Below are 21,682 nucleotides of genomic sequence, written 5' to 3'. Positions count from 1 at the left end.
AAATTTTATGCACAAAAGTGATTTTTTTAAAAAAGTTGACTATGTCCCTTTAAATCCAAGATGCTGTAAAACTTAAATAATAAAAATTGAACAGTCAAAATAAACAATAAAAGCTTTAAAAATGGACCTTGATATAGTAGCAATGATTAGAGTATTAGCTACCCCTCTGGAGATGTAGGATCCCATACAAATGAAAATTTTTTTTTTTTGCTATAGTGCAACTGAGATCTAGTCAAATAAAAACACCAATACAATCTGACAAATATCCAGCAATACTGGCCACTTGAGTTCAAGAAGTCTATTTACGGGAACACAGCCAAGGGGAACATTGAGGAGAGAACCAGGATACACCAAAGCAGCATGGTAAGGAAGATTTCCAGCAAAAGCTTCATGCTATGCCCAGGTCTAGCCCCTTTCTTCACCTCTGTGTGCACCACAAAAAATGAATTCAAGCTGCACACAGTGTAAAAACCGAAGACAAAGTACGAACACTAAAAAGGATTTTCCAAATGTTTACTAAGTAGGCCATCCAACTTAGTTCTGTAAACAAACATATCCAAGCAATAACAAATAATAATTATGTCAGTAACATTCTGAAGACAGAAGAAAAGTTGGGTAATTTAAATATAGTACAAAAATGCTCAAATATACATTGAAAACTCTGTTTTTAACAAAATAAGTTTTTAAAAAATTCACCAAAAACCTTCTCAAAGCAGATATGATACCAACAAAAATATCTCGTTTCCACCTACTTGGAGACAAATCACATGAAATCAAAGTTCACTGATAAGACATCTAATTTCGGCCAATTATTACCGACAAAAGTCTATCAAATAAAAAAAAATAGAGCTCTAAGGTCCCAATCCTGCAGCAGCACATTAATTCAATGGGACTACATAGGGATGAAAAGTTATGTACGTGCTCAAGTCTTTGCAGGCCCAGGACCTAATCACTCAACCCTGAAAAAGTGTGCCTGATCATTTCACACTCCTCTTCTTGTCAGCTTTGTACATCTCAGGCAGTTAAACTCCACAAAATGCTCTAAACCCAATGACACAAAGAATGGGAATAGCACTAACTTGAGCATGTGAAAAAGAAAACAAAACACCCACAAGCCACCCACTGCTTCGAGTTATCACTAGTGAGAAGGTGAAGTAACTTAGGGTAGCTATGAGCAGAAAAGAATATCCCACCATAATCATTTCTGGTTTGCATAGAAATCTGATTTTTGTTGTTTTTGTTCAACATCTAAAGCAAAAACATCAGAAAAGATTGTAAAGGTGGTTGTTTTGGTGTAGTTTTTTTAAATAAGTGCATGGTATAAAAATTTCACTTTTATGTATGTTAACTACATCCTTTCTGTTCAGGGCAGGAGGAATGTTTTGGCATTTGTCTTCTACAGGTAATGCTCCAAGCTATTCATTTTGCTGGCTATGAAAGTCCAGAAATAAATTCTGATTTTCTACAAATTGTTACACATCCATGTTTTCAAATATTTCTGCCAGTCCTGCGTCAGTAGCCTTCTCTTCATTGTATAGGTAAATTCACCTTTCCAGTTTATTGGCAAGTGTCCAATGACCCTTTAATCAATGTAGACAAACCCATCCTTACTTGTGCAGATTGACAAAAGTATAAAATTCTTTTTTTCAAAATGTCAGAAATATACTTATTGTTCCAAAGTAGGAAAAGCCTGAACACAAACAGAAACAAGCCTCCTCAAAATAGATTTGCTACGAGGAATTAATTACTCAGGTCTCCATTTCAGTCTCTATGATTTCAGTCCTGGAAGTAGTTCTGGCATCTGTCATGTTCTCCCCATCTAAGTCCAGAATGACAGACAGATCAATAGCAGGTAACGGTGCTCTCCAGTACTGGAATGAGTTGTATTGCCAAAATTCTTCCTCATGCTTTGGAAATAAAACACAATGTGTTAATGTATGGCACGGCAGCAGAAAGAAGAGAATAACCCCCTTTGCAAAAGAAACTGAACCAAGAGATATTTCCCAGATGGTTTTAGGGGTATATATTTTACTTTCTTAAATGTTTTAAATGTAATACACTAAAAAATAATGGACAATCCTAACCAAATAATTTGCTTCTGTTTTTGGCATAATTATTTAAATATTTTTGCTGAGGACTATTGTATTATCTTTGAGTACCTTGTGTACAACCATGTCTACTGCAGCTCACAGTTTATGCATGCAATGATATATTTAAGAGGCAATGTTTCTGCACTTTTTTAAACTTTACACAAATCAATATTGTTCATTACAAACCCTCCTTTGTTGCCTCTCACGAAATATACGAACACTATGGACAATTTCAAAGTCTGAGACTCATGAGACCTTTCTTAGCTTAAGGAACATTCAAGAACATTTCCATAAGTCAGGGGTGGGCAAACTATGGCCTGTGGGCTGGATCCAGCTCCTCATGGCTTTGGATCCAGCCCCTCATGGCTTTGGATCCAGCCTGCAGGATTGTCACCCCCGTGGCACCGTGTGCCCCGCACCACTCCTGGAACCAGCCAGCACGATGTCCCTGTGGCCCTTGGGGAAGGGAGGAGGGGCAGAGGGCTCAGCGCGCTGTCCTCATATGTGGGTTCCACACCCGAAGCTCCCATTGGCCGCGGTTCCCTGTTCCCGGCCAATGGAAGCTTCGGGTGTGGAACCCACAGGTGAGGGCAGAGCGCAGAGCCCTCTGCCCTCCCCCAGGGGCCACAGGGACGTGGTGCCAGCCGCTGCCACCCCAAAGCTGCTCCAGGTAAGCGGGGCCAGGCTGGAGCCCGCACCCCACACCCCATCTGCACCCCAACCCCCGCCCTGATCCCCCTCCTAAACCCCGCACCCCTCCTCCACCCCAACCCCTTGCCGAGCCCCTTCCTGCACACCGCACCCCCTCCCACACCCTGCACTCCCTCCCACACCCCAACCCCCTGCCCCAGCCCTACATTCATAGCCCTGCATGCAACTTCCCCACCCAGATATGGCCTTTGGGCCAAAAAGTTTGCCCATCCCTGCCATAAGTGTTATCAGTTACAAGAATCATAAGTATTTCCCCAGTAGAGAACTGAATGCATCTATGGTAGATATATTTAAAGAATGGTAGCTACAGTGAAAGCAATATATTAGAAAAGATTTCTAATATTTTCTGTTAAGTTTTTCTTTCTACATCTACATATATGCAAATACAAACAAAGTAATGTTAATCATGAATTTTCAACAGGGTATATGATAAGCAGTGCAGATGACAACTGATAAGACTGGAACAAATTCATTACTGATTTACTCTACAGACAGATTTGTTACAAAACTGTTTTTTTCCCTTTCTGCTGGCAAATCTGCTATCTGTTTTTAGCCAGAGATCATTACTTAAATAAGCAGCACTAAAGTTAATGGAGTGAGACACTCCATGCAAAGACTGTTTCTGTTGAAGAAACAGACCATAAAAAGGGAACATAAGTAAACCTCCAAGTCATCCATTGTGGAATATATAAAATATCCGTTATGTATAAAAGTTGTTCCTCCAGACCCATGATTCCTTCCTAAACTAAGGGACTAAGCAAAAACAATTACTCCTGTCACAATTTAAAAGGACATGTAGTTCTGTATAATTTTGTTTTACTGTATTGTTTCTAATACTCAGAATCTTGAAACAACTTTCCATTTCTAATGGAGTTTGAAATTAATATGGTATTTCTAACTACTGAATTGGCATCATTGAGTGTAGACATGGCTTTTGAAATAATAAAATTTTGCACCCTCTGCTGGCTCCGCAGTAGAAGAGAACAAAATGTGATAAAATAATAACATGGAATTATCAGGCAGTCATTTGGTGTCATAATATTAAGTGTTTGAACTCAACGTGTGGTTTTTATGAAGATCTCTAGGCATTTTGCAAAACCTACATTTTCATACATGTGCACAAATGCACTATGTTTTCAGCTAACAGTACTTTATCATTATTATTTGTATTACCATAGTGCCTAGGAACTCTAGTCAAGGACCAGAACACCAATATGCTAGGCAATGTACTGCTTACTATCACAAATTGTGTTTTTCATTTATACAAGTTCTTTGGAAACAGACTAAAACAGCATAGTATACCCATAAGCTAGATGTCCGTGCCACAAGCAGTAGGAGAACGTAGTGCCATAGAGATGGAAGAGCTATTTACATTTTAATTGAAATAAAAACGAAACTGCATTTATAATATAGAGGATTGCAGGCATCAAAATCTTTCAAACTAAAATTTTTATATTGCATAGTATCAATGATGCAAATAAAAAGTAACGATTTACATTGTTGAAGCTTATACAGGCTTCAAACAAGTTAGGGTCCGATTGTGCTAGGAACCCTACAACCATACAGCAGACAATCCCTGTTCCCAAGTGGTTACAATGTAGGGCCCCAATGCAAAGAAGTCACATGCTTAATTTGATATGGGACCACTCACGTGCTTAACTTTAAGCATGTGTGTAAGTTGTTATAGGATCAGGACCTCAGCTTATTTATCTAAAGGAAAAAACAAACGTAACAAAGAGAAAATCTCTTTGTATCATGCACAATCTATACTGCCAAAGAAAGGATAACTTCAGACCACAAAAGATCACTGCATGTGCCAAACACGAGCAAAAAGAATGTGTGGGAAAGGGCCAGATCTTTCGTATAACCTTCGAATATTTTCAAAACAGGGCTTCGAAAATCCACTTGTCAAGGGTAAGTGGAAAGCCTTAAGACCTTAAACCATCAATTTCTGTAGAATTCTGTAGAATTTAATCTTTCGTTTTAAAAGACTGATTTTTCTAACTAAAGATAAACTCCCATATGTGACACACTATGCTGTCTTCTTGAGTCTGCAAAAAGTCAGCTCTAGGACAAATGCAGTTATAACAGCTTTGCCAAGCAGCAGCATGACATTAAAAAAGATTCCAGTCTGTTTTGCTACTGTTATTATGACATCTATAGGAAGCAATAAAATTGTGAATAATGTTAATTTCATTATGCTGCTGTTTGGGAGAGCTATGAGCAGTAGAAACATCAATGATTGAGTTAGCTGTGTGCTGGACCCCAAATAAATAGGTTAGATGGGTAGAGTAACCAAGTAGCTCTGTTATCAAAAAACTCCACCTCTTCAGGAGTGTGTATGTCTGATAAATTTGAAGCTAGAGGATATCAAAAAAGAAGCACCCTAAGCAGAGTTTATAGAAACCAGTAAATTTGTCAATACTTATTTGTCAACATATAGCCCAAAAGGTACTTTAAAAACAGAAATTTACAAATCTTTATAAAATCTTTCTGCAGAATTGTTTTCAGTAAGTCATATCTATCTCCTTAGTAAGACAGAACAAGGTACGTTTACAGCCTTCTATACAAGAAAAAAGGTTTACATAATTACAATTAGTAATTACAATTACCCTGATTTAAGGTAAAAACAGAGATAAATAATGAACTCAACATTTCCAATACAAATCCTTAAACCAACTTGTGCTACCAAAATACTCAATGGAGGAAGGAGTCTGTCTTTTCTCCTTCCAAATAGAGATGTTCTTGTACGAAGCCTGGCCTAGTATGGGTTTTCCATTGGATTGAAAAATCCTTCCTCACTTCATTTGTGGGATAATTCTACACATTTCATATGTACATTTCTACCATGAGGGAAAGAAAAAGGAGCAGGAGAAGAGAACATGACACTGTATGTGGAAATCAGAAAGTGCAACACAGTTCTCAATTGAACATAGTTATGTCTTCAAGGACTCAGATTTTAAAAAATGGGTACCTAAAACTAGGGCCTTAAGTCTATAATTAGCCCGATTTTCAAAAATACTAAGTCTCCAAGAATTCCCTATTAATTTGGTCAAGGCTTCTATTTTCAGTTAAAACATCTAAATTGGCAGGGAGATGAACTAATAGATCTTTTCTACCCCCAGCTTCTATGATTTATAATTGGGGAGGAGGTTTTACAGTTGCTTTATTTAGGAATTTCCTTCAGCAAAAGTTAAGTGTTGTGGAACTCTTGCCTACCATTGCCATTTAGTTTCATTTTTTTAAATCTACATTTATTTTTCTGCCTCACCACAGGTTTAAAGATATGCAACAGGTTAGAAGTATGTACTTTCCCCCTACATTATAATATTGCATATAATGGACAGTATCACAGATCTGCAAATTGCACTTTTATCATAATAATAATTGAACTGATACTTATTTGTGACATCTTCCCACTGGACCTGTTGCTTCATGCGGGCCACTCTGGCAGCACTGCACAGAACAGCTGTGCCAGGAAAAAATTTCAGTGAAAAATTAGTCTCTGAGAATCATAGAATATCAGAGTTGGAAGGGACCCCAAGAGGTCATCTAGTCCAACCCCCTGCTCAAAGCAGGACCAATTCCCAGCTAAATCATCCCAGCCAGGGCTTTGTCAAGCCGGGCCTTAAAAACCTCCAAGGAAAGAGCCTCCACTCTTTGGATTTAGTAATCCAGAAATGTTGTCAGCCATTAACATGGTATATCTTTAGGGCTCCTCCTTGTGTGTATTCCAATGGTGAAGTGAAGTCAAACTAAACTGTCATGCGTTCCAGAAAAGTTGGGTTTTACCTTCTGCCTAAAGAATGAGTACAGAGAGGGAGAGTGGTGATACAGGTCCTTGTAGTGTCCCAGTGAGATGAAAGACCCCTGAAGGAGGCATGAGTAATCCATGGAAGACTCCATTTACAGGAGGCACAAGCTACACAGAAATCTTAGAAATACAGAGTAAGGTACCTTATCTAGTTAAAAATAGAGTGAAGTCTGTGCACTGTGTTAAACCAGTAAATGTTGTGCAGCAGTGGTGGAACAATCTGTATAGTGGGGGTGCTGAGAGCAACTGAACCAAACTGTAAACCCTGTATGCCACATGCATGGAAACTACTTGCAAGCCAGGGGATGCTGGAGCATACCCTAGTTCCAGCACTTATGGCTTTGTGGTTAGAGACTGATCCAAATAACCTTTATATATTGCCCAGCTGAAGAATCACTTGTGTAGTGAAACACTAACTTGGTCCAGCTACAAAAGATGCTATGTTAAAAAGCAGAGATAGTAAGGCTCAACCTTCAAACATGATTTACACAGAAGTAGCTGGGAGGAGCAACTGTACCTGGACAGTGAACAACCACCAGATGTTTCAAATAAACCCAACACTTGCTGGCCACACCCAGTAATGGCACGTGACTTATGTGGCCACTTAAGAGAGTTTGGTGTGAAGGGAGAAGCTGAGGATGAGGACACACTGTGCGTTCTGCATGGATTTTACCAGGCTGTTACTCATGCGGGAGACACCCCACAGAGGAGCTGGGTGTCCCCCCCTCAGTGCGTGCAGCGCCTGGCACAGGGGCCCTGATGCGCCGGAACCGAGCCCGGGCTGCAGGCTGGGACTCTCCCGAAACCCTAACAGCCAGCCCACCCTGATCAGCACCACCCCCTCCCCCACATTTACCTCCTCGGCTCCCCGCTCTTCCCCCCGAGGATCCGGGCTTCGCGCCCCCAAGCCGACACCGCCTGCCCGCATCGCCTGTTCCGCCCGGGGCCCTACGTCTCCCCCGCGCTGCTGCTGCCTCCTCCCTCCCGGGCTGGCGGGGTCTCCGGGCTCCCCCCCGCGCCTGTTGCCCTTGAGTCCAGGCCGCTTCCCCGGAGGCGCCTCGGCCTCCTCCAGTTTCCGCTTCTTGTCAGGGTCCCCAGGTACCGCGCGGACAGGGCTCCACAGCTCGGGGCCGTCCCGCGGGCGCCTCCCAGGCGCGCAGAGCAGCGGAGGCGGTTCGGGTAGGAAACGCTTCCAGGGCACGTGACACACTAGCGGCTCCGCGTGTCGCTTGGCCATCGGGGGCTGAGCGCGAGCGGCTCAAGCACTGGAGCGGCGGTACCTCCGTGGCGCGCGCGGGCGCAAGCCCTTCTCTCCCAGCGGGCAGAACGGGGCTAGGCGCGCATGCGGCTTAAGGAGGCTTCTGTCCTTCCCTCCCCTTCCGCGTCTCGTAGTGCCCTCTAGGGGGAGCGCGCATGCAGCCAGGTCGCTGGTGCGCGGTGGTGGGCCGGAAGCCGTCATGGCCGACAACGCAAGGGCGAGACTAGACACGGCCACGCGTTTTGGCTATTACCGTGTGAACCTCTTGCCCGGCTGGTCATTAATCTGTCACCCCGTCCCGCGCCTTTCTCGGGTTTAGCTGCTCGCCTCGGAACTCCCTCCTGTTGTGTAGCTACCCCGTGGGGTAACGCGGGCCCGAAGCTACACAACCCCACTAACCACCTGTAATTTACCGGCGTCCAGGTGTTTAGGACCCATGTTATAAACTAGAGCTGAGAAGTGCTGATTTGATTTAATCCCGCCCAGGACAGAGGAGCTACACTTCAGCCACTGTATTTATCTTGGCCCAGGGTGGCACCTACAATTCACCACCAGCGTCCAGCTGTGGGCATACCAGTCACATAAAGAGGGATTTAGTACATCCCTCGTTAGGGACATAGTATCTCTGGGGATGAAGCTCAAATCTACATTCACCTTTTTGCAGCTTTATCCTTTTACAAAGTTTGCTGTTGCTTTGGCATAACTGCTTTCTAGCTCTAGAACTAGGACTACTTACAATTTAGGTTTGGGCTGGAGAAAGCTGGCACTTCTAGTAAGGATTATCTAAATAAAATCAGTACCACACAGTATGCAGACTGAATTAAAAGGTCAAGAGCGATTGGGCAATAATACAGGTTTAAAGGGACTGGTATGATCAACATTTACCCTAAATGTGCCTTATTTCAACAAATTTAAAAATGTAAAAAGCTTTTTGAATGTATCTATCTATAAAGGATTAGAGTAGATTGTACAGGGGGAAAAAAGCCACAGGAGACCATCAGTTGCCTTCTAAAGGCAGAAAGTTTATTTATTTTTATTTCCCTTAATGGCAGCATCTAAACTTTCAATGGGCTTTAGTTGAGATTGGACTAATTTATTTTTATTAAAAGAGCAAAAAATCAGATTCCTTTTAGAAAGTTCAGACTACCTACAAGTAAACCCTTATTGAAAACTGCTGTTAGTCCAATATGGTTTCTGGATAGGGATCTGAGCAGAACAGTTTTTAAAAACATGCAGGCTTTATGCTCCTAGACAGCATTTAAAATAGTAAATGCCTTTTTGCCCATGTGAACTTTAAAATTGTACTTTCAATTAAAGCAAAATTGGAAGCATAAAATATCTGCCTTAAAAACAGAAAGCTAAAAATGACCTTATCAATGCCCAGAAAAAGATACCACAGCTAGATGAATGAGTGAGAGTTTAAAATACCATAAATTTAAAATCTATTATTCAGTGCCATTTCCATGGAAACGGCTTGATTCCCTACCCTACCTTTTTTACTTTTAAAAGGATTTTCAAAGGGGATGATAGTGTAGCTAAGTTAACCATTAGATTAATGTAAAGAGAACAAAGCAGTTAATTTGATCCTTCCTCAACACAAGTCATTTAATAATTATTCTCATAGAAAATATTTATATAACTTCAAAATACAAAATGATTGTATGAAATTACAAGCTGTGGATTAATATCCATCTAATTTACTTTAGTAGGCAACTTACTTAGAACAAGGAAACATTATTAGAGGTAGATTTAAAGTACCACATGTAAATTGCCTTAAAGTTCCAATCAAATATCCAACAATTAACCTAGGTATGCTGAAACAAATATAGAAGTTGTTGCTAACAGCCAGAGGTGAGCGGGGGTAGAAATCATGTGCCCCCTAGATTTCTACCAGGGTTCACACCAGAACTTCAGAAATATAAGGGCTACTGTAGAGGCACATCATACTGTTGATATTGCTGGGGCACAATTTAACGGTTCTGTAGTGAACCCTGGCAGCAGAGGCAACGTGTGCGGGTGGGAGGGCATGCCATATGGCCTGGTGACTGCAGCGTGGCCTCACAGTCACTTACTGAGCCTTCTTCAGTGCAATGCAGAGCAGCTTCACAGCACCTCCCTTCTCAAAACCAGCTCCCTGCCCTCTGGCCAGCCCCACCTTTGGCAAGACACTCCCAGTGCAGCCAGGCCTTTGGCCACAGGACCCCAGCTCCCTGGACTCTATTCCTGGCTTGGTGATGGACTTTGAGCTGGGACAAGGCAGCTGGGCCCAGTTCTCAGGGCTGCAGGTGCAGTCCCTGCACATACATGTCCTTCCCCTCTGTATAATGAGGGATCTCCACCTCACTCCCAGCAGCACAATGTGGCTTGTAAAGGGCTTTGAAACACTGCTGGAGCACAGCAAGCTGATTGCTGTTCTAGATGTGCCCTGTGAGCCAGCCTGGGGGACAAGAGGCAGCTGGTTTGTATCAGTGGGCAGCAGCAGCCTGGAGGCAGTAGCTGCCTTTCCATCATGGGAAGGGACGGAGCTGCTTCCAGCAGCAGGTATAAGGAGGGTGTAAGGGATGAGCTCTGCAAAGAGAGACCAGGGGCAGCTCCTGTGCAAGGCAAAGGAACACCACATAGGATTTGCTTAATTTTAAACTTAATGACTCCCCATTATTACAGCACAGCCCTACATTCTGGGCACAGTTGTCCCAACTGTGTAACTGCTTTCTAAAAAGAAAAGAAAGTAGCAGGATTTCTCTATTGTCTAATAATCCTTAAAATAAATGCTTCAAACACTTTATTTAAGCAACAGATAAGTTACACTGATAAACTTCAAATGGGCAAAGTGAGAGTGCAATTCCTGCATTAGCAGTCTAAGTCTTATTTCTGTTTCAAGGTTAATTTACTCCCATTCCTTTGTGACATGATGCTTTGCTTCACTCCATACTATGATTTCATATATCAATATTCAAATTACCAAAGCCAACAAACTATTAGAATAGATTGCTAAGCTTAGCATGGCCAGAAAATTATAATTTATAGTTTCTAAAATATTTATCTTTTGTTTCTATTTTCAGTCCTATAGAAAATGGTCCTGGGAGCGTTAAGTCACAATAAATGCAGCTTTCAAGAAACTTCTTAGCACTGTTCAATAATTTCAGATTTTGTAAATATTCTATTTTTAAATTGATGTTAAGAAATCCTTCTCTAAACCGTGGCTGAGCTTGTATTATACCTCTAAACATTCATAAGGTCACAAGGAAAAATGAAAACAATTAGAATTTTGTTTAAAAACTGAGGGAGAATACACAAACATTTTTTGTTTTAAGCCTCAGATCAAAAGTGGAAATAACATTCCCAGTTCTGATATCAAACATAGAATTGTACATCCTTTCCAACAGATCCTGAGAGCTGTAGCTTGTGCATGTTACAGACAGCTGCAGATAAAAGGGAAATTATTTTGGATTTCAGTACTATTGAATAATTATTAAACCAGTCTTATCAGGACAACCTCATGGCAGACATTAAAACAGGAGTTTTATACTTGTGAAAATGGGATGTTTGTATGCATTCTGATGAATGAGGGCTGTGTATGTGTACATTTTCTTCCATTTTCACTAGTACAGTACAAATATGCATGGCACAGTATATATCTGGATAGCAATACAGGTATTAAGAAAATAGACACTCTCAAATTCCTGTTAAGAATAAACAAGGCACCACTGATTTGAGGTTGTATCCAGTCATTACCTAGTCCATTGTGTGTTGTAAATTTTAGCATTATCTCCAGCATTTTTTCTGAAGAATCTATTTGAAACACTGCAACTCTGGTTTCCTAACCACAAACAACACACATTCATAGTAGTATTTCATCATGGATAGTTCATTCACAGTGTATGTAGACAATACAGATTCTTTCTCCACCTGAAAATAAAAATTAAAGTTTTCAGAATATTTTCTGAAATAGCACCTGAAGCAATTCCCTCCAAAATGTGTATTTCTCCTCTGAACAAGCATCACTGTTATGTGTTTACAGTCAGTGTTATTTGCCCTTTAATGAATTAAAAACCAGACAGCTTAAATATAACTACAATTGTCAACATAAACATGTAAGCATCTTAAAAGTTAAAAATATATATTAAACGACATTTAAGGAAAAGCCCTAATATGCCTAGTTTTGGTTGACCCATCTACTCCAATAAGCATTACTCACAATCTATCCGTACCTCTAGATGGAATCCATACTGTAATATAACATTTTTTATATCCTCATAACTCAATTCTATAGAAAGTTCATTTGCCAAGTTTTCAAAGTGGTAAAGGAGAGGACCTAGAATACAAAGATAAAGGGATTCAGTAACACTAATACCAATTTTATTGTCAGAAGTATAATTTTATCTAAACTTTTATATGAAGTCAACTCTGTAGCATTTGGGATAAGTATGAAATCAACAAATAAAAAAAATATGACACCCTGAGCTGTAAAACTAACTGATAAGTAGAGCTAGCTGACAGCCGTGCCTGTAATTAGGTTGTCTACCGCTTTTCATTATTAGCCCGTTTTCAGTTGCTTACAGCTTTAACAAACTAAAGTTTCAGCAACAAATAGTTCAGCCATCTGAGAGAACAAGATTGGCAAAACAATGTACTTTTCTCCCAATGTTAAAAATAAATGGTTAAAGAATTTAAGCAACTGAGCACTTCAGTGCTTTGGAGTATGGATGTGACACTTTGGAGGGTGCAGTCCTCAGGCCAGGGAGATGCATTTTGTTTCCTTATGAAAATTCACTCAGATTTGGCTGAATAAGAAGAATCTGAAAATCACTGTTGACACATGCACAGAGGCTTGAGAGAATGGGGTAGTTAAAAATGTTGAAGATTCCATGGCTATGAATGCTGAGCAGGACTTCCCCTGCAACTGCTCCTCCCACTCACCAGGGGCCATTGGTCATGCCAGGCAATAGAACTGAGAGCAAGAAGATGAAAAATTTACCTAAATTTATCCATATTCCTCCTGGTTTGAGAATTTTCCATATTGTATCAATGTAATCAATGACATTATGCGCTGTATCTATGAAGAAGCAGGTTGCTATGCAGTCCCACATATCTGTACAAAGAAAATACATTATCGAGTGCACATGATCGGCTGCAACATCAATCCTCTGTATAAGACTTCAGACTTGGCTTGTATTTAGCATTTAGTATCAGAATATATAGATATTTAGTCACACCTAAGATCACCTTTAGCTAACAGTAAAGAGAATGGCTAGAAGTTAAATATTTCCTAACATTTTATTGAAAGAAAACCAATAATACTGTATTACTGTAAAAGCAGGGCAATAAAGGTATGCCTACACTGCAACTAAAAATCCTGGGCTGGCCTGTAACAGGTGACACGGGCTCCGGCTGCTTAATTGTGGGGCAGACATTCAGGGTCAGGCTGCAGGCAGAGCTCTGGGACCCTCCAACCTTGTAGGTCCTAGAGCATGGGCTCCAGCCCAAGCCTGAACATCTATACCACATTTAAACAGCCCCTTACCCTGAGCCCTGCCAGCACTGGGTTTTTAATTGCAGTGTAGATCAGAGGTTCTCAAAAACTGAGGGGCAAAATACATCCAAGGGAAGGGGGGTGAGAGAAGCTTTCCTGTGGACATTTTACCCACAGCAATGAATAACTAGAGCAAAGCGGATTCCTCTGCATTTGACTCTACATGGTGCTGTGCATTTTGAGATTTCCATTAAACGTGCACAGTATTATACAAAGTTGTTGCCATCTGTACATTAATCTGTCTGCTACGATGCAGTGTGCGCATTTAATTGTAAGCACGGACCACAACTACAGTTTTGCTTTTGCTCTTATTACAATGGATCACTTGTGCCATGAAGGAGGGTGGAGGGGGGGGGGGGGGGAGAGAGACATGCAAAAAACTAAGCTGAAACTGATTTGAGCGAAGCACTGCCGCCATACACATTGGTATATGTACTTGTGTGACGGGAACGGGGATGTAAAACTACTACAGATACAAAGAAGGGGGGCATGATCAAATAAGTTTAAGAACCACAGTGTACACATACCCTTAGGGCCAGATTTCCATTAAGCAAGGCTCAAGAGCTGATACTTTAATTTAATTAATTGATTTTACACTCAATTGTTTGAGCATGGATACCACAACTGTGTACACAAAAGTAGGAAAACAAAAATGTACCCGAACTCTGGGCCTCTTTAGCACTTTTAAAATCCAGAACAGAAGGCTGCCCATCATCAAGATATTTGGTGATTTCACTTTGAAATATCTTTATCCAAAACCACACATTTCTACTTTTGTATTTCCTATTGTATTTAACCTTTCTTCAAATTAATGCTTTGCATAGATACAAGGAAAGTCTTTTGAAGTGCAGATTTCCTTTTCCCATCTACCCATATTCTCTGAAGTTATGAAAGGTTAGGCCCTGTTACCTTCAAATAAATATTTTTTAAAAAATTTATTTTTAGATTTATTTCTGACTTACAACAGCCTTCATTCCCTGGTTTGAGCTACAAACATCTGAACAGTAGCAGGGGGCTGACTACAAGCCACTATGCCTGTGGGAAAAGATATTACTACTTCTTAAGAAACCAGTATTTAAGCAGGGCAAAGGTCTAAAAAAAAGCAGGCCAAAAACTTGCTAGCTCAAGGAGAATAATTGCGGGTTCAAACATGTATGCCAAGTGCAAGGAAGGAATAGCACCAGCTGGTTATTTAGTACCTTGTATAGACAAATAACCTCCAGATAAAAGTAAGAAATCCATCATCACTTCCAGTCTTACTAGTACTAGGAACTGAGGTGGAAAATATTTAAGTACAGTCATCTTCTGTACATGAATTAGGGGGAGAAAAATTACCTCATCAGTTGCAACAAAAATTATTTATCCAGACAGATTTCACAAATGACAATAAGGATGTTTGTGTTGACAGGAACATTGTGATCTTTCATAAATATTATCCCTTTGCACATCCTTGAAATACTGGTCATTGATAGTTAATGAATATCTATTTGTTTTATTTGTAAATAATTGTTTTAGTAATAATTTGCCATGTTGTCTATTTTTAAATCAAGTAACAATAAATAATTAGACTTCACTTCATTTATATCCATGAAAAGCAGAGGCTGTTTATATTGTGCATTTCTTTAACATCAATCACTCTTCTAATTCAAGGAAAGAAAATAGGCACGAAAGATCACAGTGTTGGAAGTTGTCCAAGATATCACCATTCTCATTAAAAGAGCAGAGCATATATAACCCTACAACAAGGATACAATTTAGACACTTAAATATGCTAGAGCACACGTATAACTTTTGCTTCTTTCAATTCAACTCATTTTGGTTGAGAAGAATCTAGGTGTAATATACAACTTTAGTGCCTACTTTAATGATCCAAGCCATAATTTGATTTTAATTTTAAATAGAATTCTATTCTTCCATACTGGGTTTATATTTAGTGTGTTCATGAATTCTGACCTCTAATTTCTCTACTTACTGCACTCTGAGTAAATTTCTTGAAAATCCCCTGCTGTCATAGAAAAGTTTGCACCAGAAGGAAGACTGTGGGGATCAACATCAGGGAAATAAACTGGTCGTATCTGATCAGCAGATCTCCTGTTATTGCTAAACTGATGAATCCAGGGATAAAGTTTATGAGAGTTAATTTCAGAGCATCTGGAAAATATGAAAGTCAGAACGATTCAGTTTCAACTAACTGCTCACGTATTACTTAGAAAAGTAGGTGTTTTGCAATAAAATTGGTAAGTATAAAATGATTTGATTTTCAACAATATGTATGATGAATTTAGTTGCTAATCGGGATGTTATAAAGTATTTCTGTAGGTTTTACTTAGGTTATTATTCCAACTTCTTCAAGACAAATAAAACACACAGTTTTATTGAAAAGGGGGGTTTCTTCTTTTTTGCCTTGTATATTTCAATCATGTTTTATGTCTAGCTTAAAAGAAAACCAGTAGCACAGTTCTTTCTGCAAGATGAGTGAAAATTGCCATTACATATATTCAGTTGTGCTAAACCATTAGAATTCCCATTTGTTTGTCATGGAAGAGTGTACTTGTTTATTTTATAAACAGAAGGGTGACGACTTAAGTCCTTTCTTATTTTTATATTTTCCTAAGAATACCTATTTTCATTCTAGATTCTTGCTGAGAGTTGCCTTTCTTGAGTCAGAATAAGAGAGACTTTGTGGCACAGCAAAGTAAAAACATTTTTCTGAAAGGTCATCCTTTGAACAAAAGTATGTATTTAGATTTCATTAGATCTGCAAAGTAAAATAATTTGCCATTGCGCAGTTTTACTAATATCATTTGAGCATATACATTTACAGTACTGCAATTAATCTTAACAGCCTCATGCCATTTCTCTTTCTGTACACTGCAATGTGGACCAATACATAGCAAAGTAACACGAAACCCTTCCAGACTATTTCAACTATGAAAAGTAACTAAAATGACACGCTCCTATGAATTCCAACTTTTGCACAGGGGTCAAGGTGGACATTTTGAATGTTCAATAATAGGCCCAAACTGAGGAAGAGGTCTGTGGCTTCACAAGATGCCCGTGAAGTTACATCTAGGGAGCAACCTTTCAGAAGTTGTCTAGATAAGGGAACACAAGATTTCCTTTTCTGCGGAGGTATGCCCCTACTACTGACAATTTTTGAAAAGGCCGCTGGGGAAGAAAATAGGCTGAAACCGTGCACTGTGTACTATAAATGGTCCTGACCAACAGTAAAATGTAGGACTCTTTTGTGAGATTTGTGGATCGCAATATAAAAATGTGTGTCGTGAAGGTTGAGGGCCAAGAACCAATCCCCTTGGTCCAGTGACAGAATTATTGCTGCAAGTGTCACCATTTTGAATTTTTGGGCCTTCACAAAGGTGTTAGTAGTCTTATATCTTGGATAGGTCTAACACCCATTCTTTTTTGGAAATACCAAATACCAGGAAATACCTGGAATAAAACACACTCCCTCTGTGCTGCACAGGAACCAATTCTACAGCACCCAAGAAGAGGAGAGAGCATATTTAGTTTTGTAGCAGGTTCTTGTGAGAGGTGTCCCTGAAGAGGGACGGTGTTGGCAAGCTGAAGAGAAGTAAAATGGATGGAGTACCCTATGGAGTTGATCTCCAAAACCCACTTGTCCATAGTGATTGACTCCCAAGCCTGCCAGGAGTGGTAAAGGTTGAGAAGTAGGTGGTTTTCTTCCCTGGAACCTCTCTTTCACTGAGGTTCATATGGTATCTGGGGGAGCTCGAGAATTGGGCAGGATGAAATCTCTTCACCAACAGGAAATTACTAAGCTCTCTCTTTTGGATCCTGAGAGAATGCAAAGTAGCCCTGGAGTCCTTTAATGTATGCAGAGATTCATCCATGCGGTCAGTGAATAATTTAGTATTATCAAAAGGGAGGTCTTCGACTGTATTTTCGACCTGCTTTAGAAATCCTGAGAGCTGGAGCCAGCAGGCCCGCCTCATAACTACTGCTGTACAAGTCGAACAGGCGGTAGTATCAGCACCATCGAGGGAGCCTGCAGAGCCTGAGCAGCTGGCCTTCCGCAATAATTGGCTGGATTACTCTCTATGTTCTGTTAGTAGATGCTCAATAAATGAGTTCAGCTTGACATATTTTGTACGATTGTACTTTGCCATTAACAGCTGGTAGTTGGCGATTCTGAACTGCAAAGTACTGACGAATACGATTTTCTATTCAATAGGTCAAGGTGCTTATGCTCCTTGTGGTAGGTCATAGATTTAGCATGGTGCTGCCTCCCACATTCATTAACTGCATCAACCACCAAGGAGTTAGAAAAGGGATGAGAAAATAAAAATTTGGAGTCCTTAGATTGAATATTTATCTGCTCCCTTGCATGTAGGTAGCGAGGGTGTGCCATATAACCTTTGCAGAGTCCAGTAGGGCCTCTAACAGCCAAGATAACAGATGGAGCTGTATGAAGGATGTCAAGCAGCTTATGATGTGGCTCTTTAACCTCTCAGGAGGAATCTGCAAAGAATCCACAATTCTATTGACAAGTTCCTGAAACTGATTGAAGTCATCCACCAGGGAGGGAAGAGGTGGCATAGCTGCCTCATCCAGGGATGAAGAAGATATGTCAGCTGGTGGAGAGACCTTTTCATCAGCCCTAGCTCCCTGTTCCTTAAAAGGTTTCTTCCTGCAGTTCTGGTCTCCTAGGGAGGGAGGGTGATGACTATCTTTGTGAGTAGTGGTTCTCAAGGCCTAGAAAATTGCTGATGATAGGCTGCCCAAAAGTCCCGGTATGGCCAAAGAGGTGGTGCACATGGCATGGGTGGAGGCATCCATGGGTGTTCATACCAGCGAAACAGTGGTCGGGGCCATTTCTGACAAGTGACACCAATCTCCTCAGACATCTCTGGAAAAGAGCCTCATAGGAACAGAGGGAAAGCTTTGCAGAGATATTTGGGAGAGTGAGGCAAGATCTTTATCAGAATCATCCTCTTCCAAATCACTCTGTAGCTGTGGAGTTCTGGAAGAAAGATGAAACCGTCAGTACTGGGTGAATATCTGGAGATCTAGAAGTCCTCAGTAATAGAAGTAAATCGGAGCCATGTAATGATGAGTCGGGCATCTCGGACACAGCAAAGTCACAGAGAAAGCAAAACTCCTGTGATACCAAGTGTTGTCGGTACCATGTCCATAGTCTGCGCTGAAATAATAGTGGCTGAAGGAGTTGACAGTACCATGAATCTCAACTGCTCCGAGGACAATACAGAGCTGAGTGCGCTTCTCCAGTACTGGGTGAGAAGCGAGAGAGCTCTTCTTGAAGCCTTGCTCCACTGATAGTATCACCGACCTCCTGGAGCCTAAGATTCAGCAGCAGTGGTCCCCAAACTTTTCAGGATCACCCCCCCCCCCTTTATCCATCTGCGCCCTGGCTGGAAGTGGGGCCGTGGCTCTGGGGGTGGGTGGTGGAATGTGCAGACAGCGATAAGGAGGCTGGGCTGGCAGCCAGGGCCCCAGGCACAAGGCCAGGAGCTAGGTGGCTCTCCCTTCCCACCCCCTTTGGGGGCTGGCCTGGGCCCTAGCCACACTCTCTCCCCTCTCCCCCCCACATTCCTCCATGTCCCTGCCCCCAGCAGACACGCCCCACAGTTTGGGGACCTCTTCTCTACAGTCTTCAGGTTTGACAGTACCTGAGGAATCAGCAGCCTTGTGGGTACCAGGTCAGAAAGCAATGGGTGCTGAAGTACGGGGAGTCATCCAAGACCACAACTTCTTAGAGACAGATTTGCTACATGAAGAATCTCGAGGGACGGTCTTTGTGAATATTATGGGAGGAATCTTGGGTCTTCCTTTTAGATGCCCTCAAGAAGCGCAGTTCAGAAACAGTGAAGGCAGCAGACTTATTCACAGACTGCTGTACACAGGGAGTCCCCTGGCAAGGGGCAGAGGCCAGGTGCAGTGAGCTCTTCATCATGAGGAGTCCAAGTTTGATCTCTCTGTTTTTCTGGCTCTAGATTTTAATGCCAGACAGCACTTTTGGGAAATAGGAGATTCTCTGAGACAACAGATGCACCAGGACTAACCATCACTCATTGGGATTGCCTCCTGGCACGACAGGCAACATTTGAGACCAGGAGATCCCAGCATGCCCTCAGAGAAAAATCAAACTCACAGGAGGGGAAAAACTATCTAAAAGGTACTAAGAAAAATAGTTATATATATTCCCTAGCTACAGCCAAAATTACTACTAAGTACTAACTACTAAAAAAAAAAAAAAAACCTCATGGGACACAGCGGAGGTAAAAACACAGACAACTGCTAAGGCTCTATCTGAGGCCGAGAAGGTTGAGCAGGAACTGAAGGCGGTTCACCCGCGCAGTGCTATATAACAGCACAGAGCATGAGACTAAGTAACATGCATGTGCAGGCTGAATGGACACTACTACGAGAAATCTCTGATCAAAGGCACAGGAGGCTCAAGCACACTTAGAATGGAACGCCCATAGGGACGTTACTTGAAGAACCAGTGGGTTACAGAATATGTTAATTATACCACATAACTAATTGGGGGATGGACTAGATGACCTCTTGAAGTCCTTTCCAGAACTTTTTATGATTTTTATACGGGAGGGGACTTTGCATTTAGGGGTCTCAACCCAACACAAGAAATCTACACATCTAAGAGAGATTACTCATTTATGAATGATAAAAGTGGGAATACTGAACAAAAGCAGTCTCCCAACCACCAGATATCACTCCCTATCATGATGAACAACACAGTAATTATTTCCTTTTATTCCCTCCTCTCCCGTTTGTACGTATACATCTGTTGGCTCTTGTTTATACTTGTATGTCTACACTGCAATTAGACCTATGGCTGGACTGTGCCAACTCACTCAGGCTAAGGGGCTGTTTAACTGCAGTGTAGACGTTGTAGCTCGGGCCCTCCTAGGACCCTCCTACCTTGCAGGGTCCCAGAGCTCAGGCTACAGCCTAAGCCCAAATGCCTATGCCGCAATTAAACAACCTCTTAGCCTGAGCCCAAGTCAGCTGGCACAGGCCAGTCAAAGGTTTTTAATTGCAGTGTGTACACAACCTTAGACAATAAACTCTTTGGGGCAAGGACCATATTTCTGTTCTATGTTTGTACAATGCTATCACAGTGGCGTCCTGGTCCATAACTAGGTTCCTGGGTGCTACAGTAATAAAATAAAATAAAAAAATTGTAAGTCTAAGATTCAAAGTATTAAGTGTTTTCACAGATATGTGTCGCTTCAGACAGATGAGCCAGTCTACTGGCAATCTGGTTCCTTTTGAACCTTGGGAGATAAAAAAATGTGATATCCTTCCATATACTTGCCAGCATTCCAACTCAGGATAAGAACAACTATTGTATCTTGATATCTCCCCACCCACTAAATCCACCTTCTGTTCTCCTTCTAAACAGCTCATTGGTAGTAGGATTGGCTATTTCCTTGCTGGGACTGTGATAATAGCCAACCACTCCTCTCTCTCCGCTTCCCCATCAAATTCCCATGGTTCTTAAATTTGCACACAATAATGCTTTCGAATCAAATGTTAACTTCATTCACTTAAATACAAATCTGAACCAAGTGTTTGATGGCAAGCACGTCTGAGAGGAATGTGATTTTAATTACTCATTAATAGTCCATATCAGTTTAGAAGTATGGAAGTGGTTTGAGTAGATGCTAAAGGCAAACAATTAGATAGGATTTTAGTGTCCATTAAAAACTACCTACATTACCAGCATGTTTTTGAAACTTAATTTTTTCTTTTCAAAATGTGATAAACAAGACATGGACAAAGGAAAAGAGAGGAATGCTATCTACACTTTAAATCTAGATATAATCCATAAGAGTCCTTTTTACTAAATTAAGCACTAGGGTTTGTTTGTTTTTTTAAAAGTCAGTAAATAAAAATGCAAGTACCAAAAGAGAAAATATTGAATGATAAAAAAATGGTTAGCAACTCACTTCATATGTGAAGCTTTTATAAACTTGCTGGAACAGACTCTGAATTTAGAGCTTCTGCAGTGAAATCTTTCTAAATGAAATTTAGAGCATTAGCCAGAAATGGACTAAAAATGGCACCAGATTCCTGCTCATATCATTTTTCAGATAATGTATTGTTGGAGATAGCTGGTGAGGTACAAAACAGAAAGCAGCTTGACACTTGGATAAAGAAAGATTGGAGCAGTCCTGATTCAGTATTGTTTTGACTTGTCAACTGAAGATTAGTTATGGAAATCATTCTATTCTATATAGGTTCTTATTCTG

The 21,682-nt window shown here is 40.9% G+C and overlaps 2 protein-coding genes across 5 annotated transcripts in view; both read right to left on the bottom strand.

The window, feature by feature from the left end:
* Positions 1 to 1,748: 1,748 nt before the first annotated feature.
* On the bottom strand, positions 1,749 to 7,852 carry C6H9orf40 (chromosome 6 C9orf40 homolog). The gene is made up of 2 exons (XM_054032223.1): positions 7,472 to 7,852; positions 1,749 to 1,907 (listed from the first exon to the last, which is right to left on the bottom strand). The coding sequence occupies exons 1-2, from the start codon at positions 7,850 to 7,852 to the stop codon at positions 1,749 to 1,751; spliced, it is 540 nt and encodes a 179-aa protein (XP_053888198.1).
* CARNMT1 (carnosine N-methyltransferase 1) overlaps positions 1,824 to 21,682 on the bottom strand; it is a 37,005-nt gene continuing 17,146 nt past the window's right edge. For 2 of the 4 annotated variants that reach the window (XM_054031682.1, XM_054031684.1), the window contains exons 5-8: positions 15,379 to 15,557; positions 12,852 to 12,965; positions 12,085 to 12,188; positions 10,639 to 11,782 (exon numbers count right to left, since the gene is read on the bottom strand). In XM_054031682.1, the coding sequence (XP_053887657.1) occupies positions 11,666 to 11,782; positions 12,085 to 12,188; positions 12,852 to 12,965; positions 15,379 to 15,557 (514 nt within the window). In that variant the 3' untranslated portion in view covers positions 10,639 to 11,665. Of the gene's footprint in view, positions 1,908 to 10,638; positions 11,783 to 12,071; positions 12,189 to 12,851; positions 12,966 to 15,378; positions 15,558 to 21,682 lie in introns of those variants that run through there. The other 2 variants (XR_008445355.1, XM_054031683.1) reach the window with 2 other exon arrangements.

This window comes from Malaclemys terrapin, chromosome 6 (assembly GCF_027887155.1).
Source record: "Malaclemys terrapin pileata isolate rMalTer1 chromosome 6, rMalTer1.hap1, whole genome shotgun sequence".
In the NCBI taxonomy this organism is placed as follows: Eukaryota; Metazoa; Chordata; order Testudines; family Emydidae; genus Malaclemys; species Malaclemys terrapin.
The sequence above is the reverse complement of the archived record's forward strand: the minus strand, read 5'-3'. Positions and strand labels throughout refer to the sequence as shown.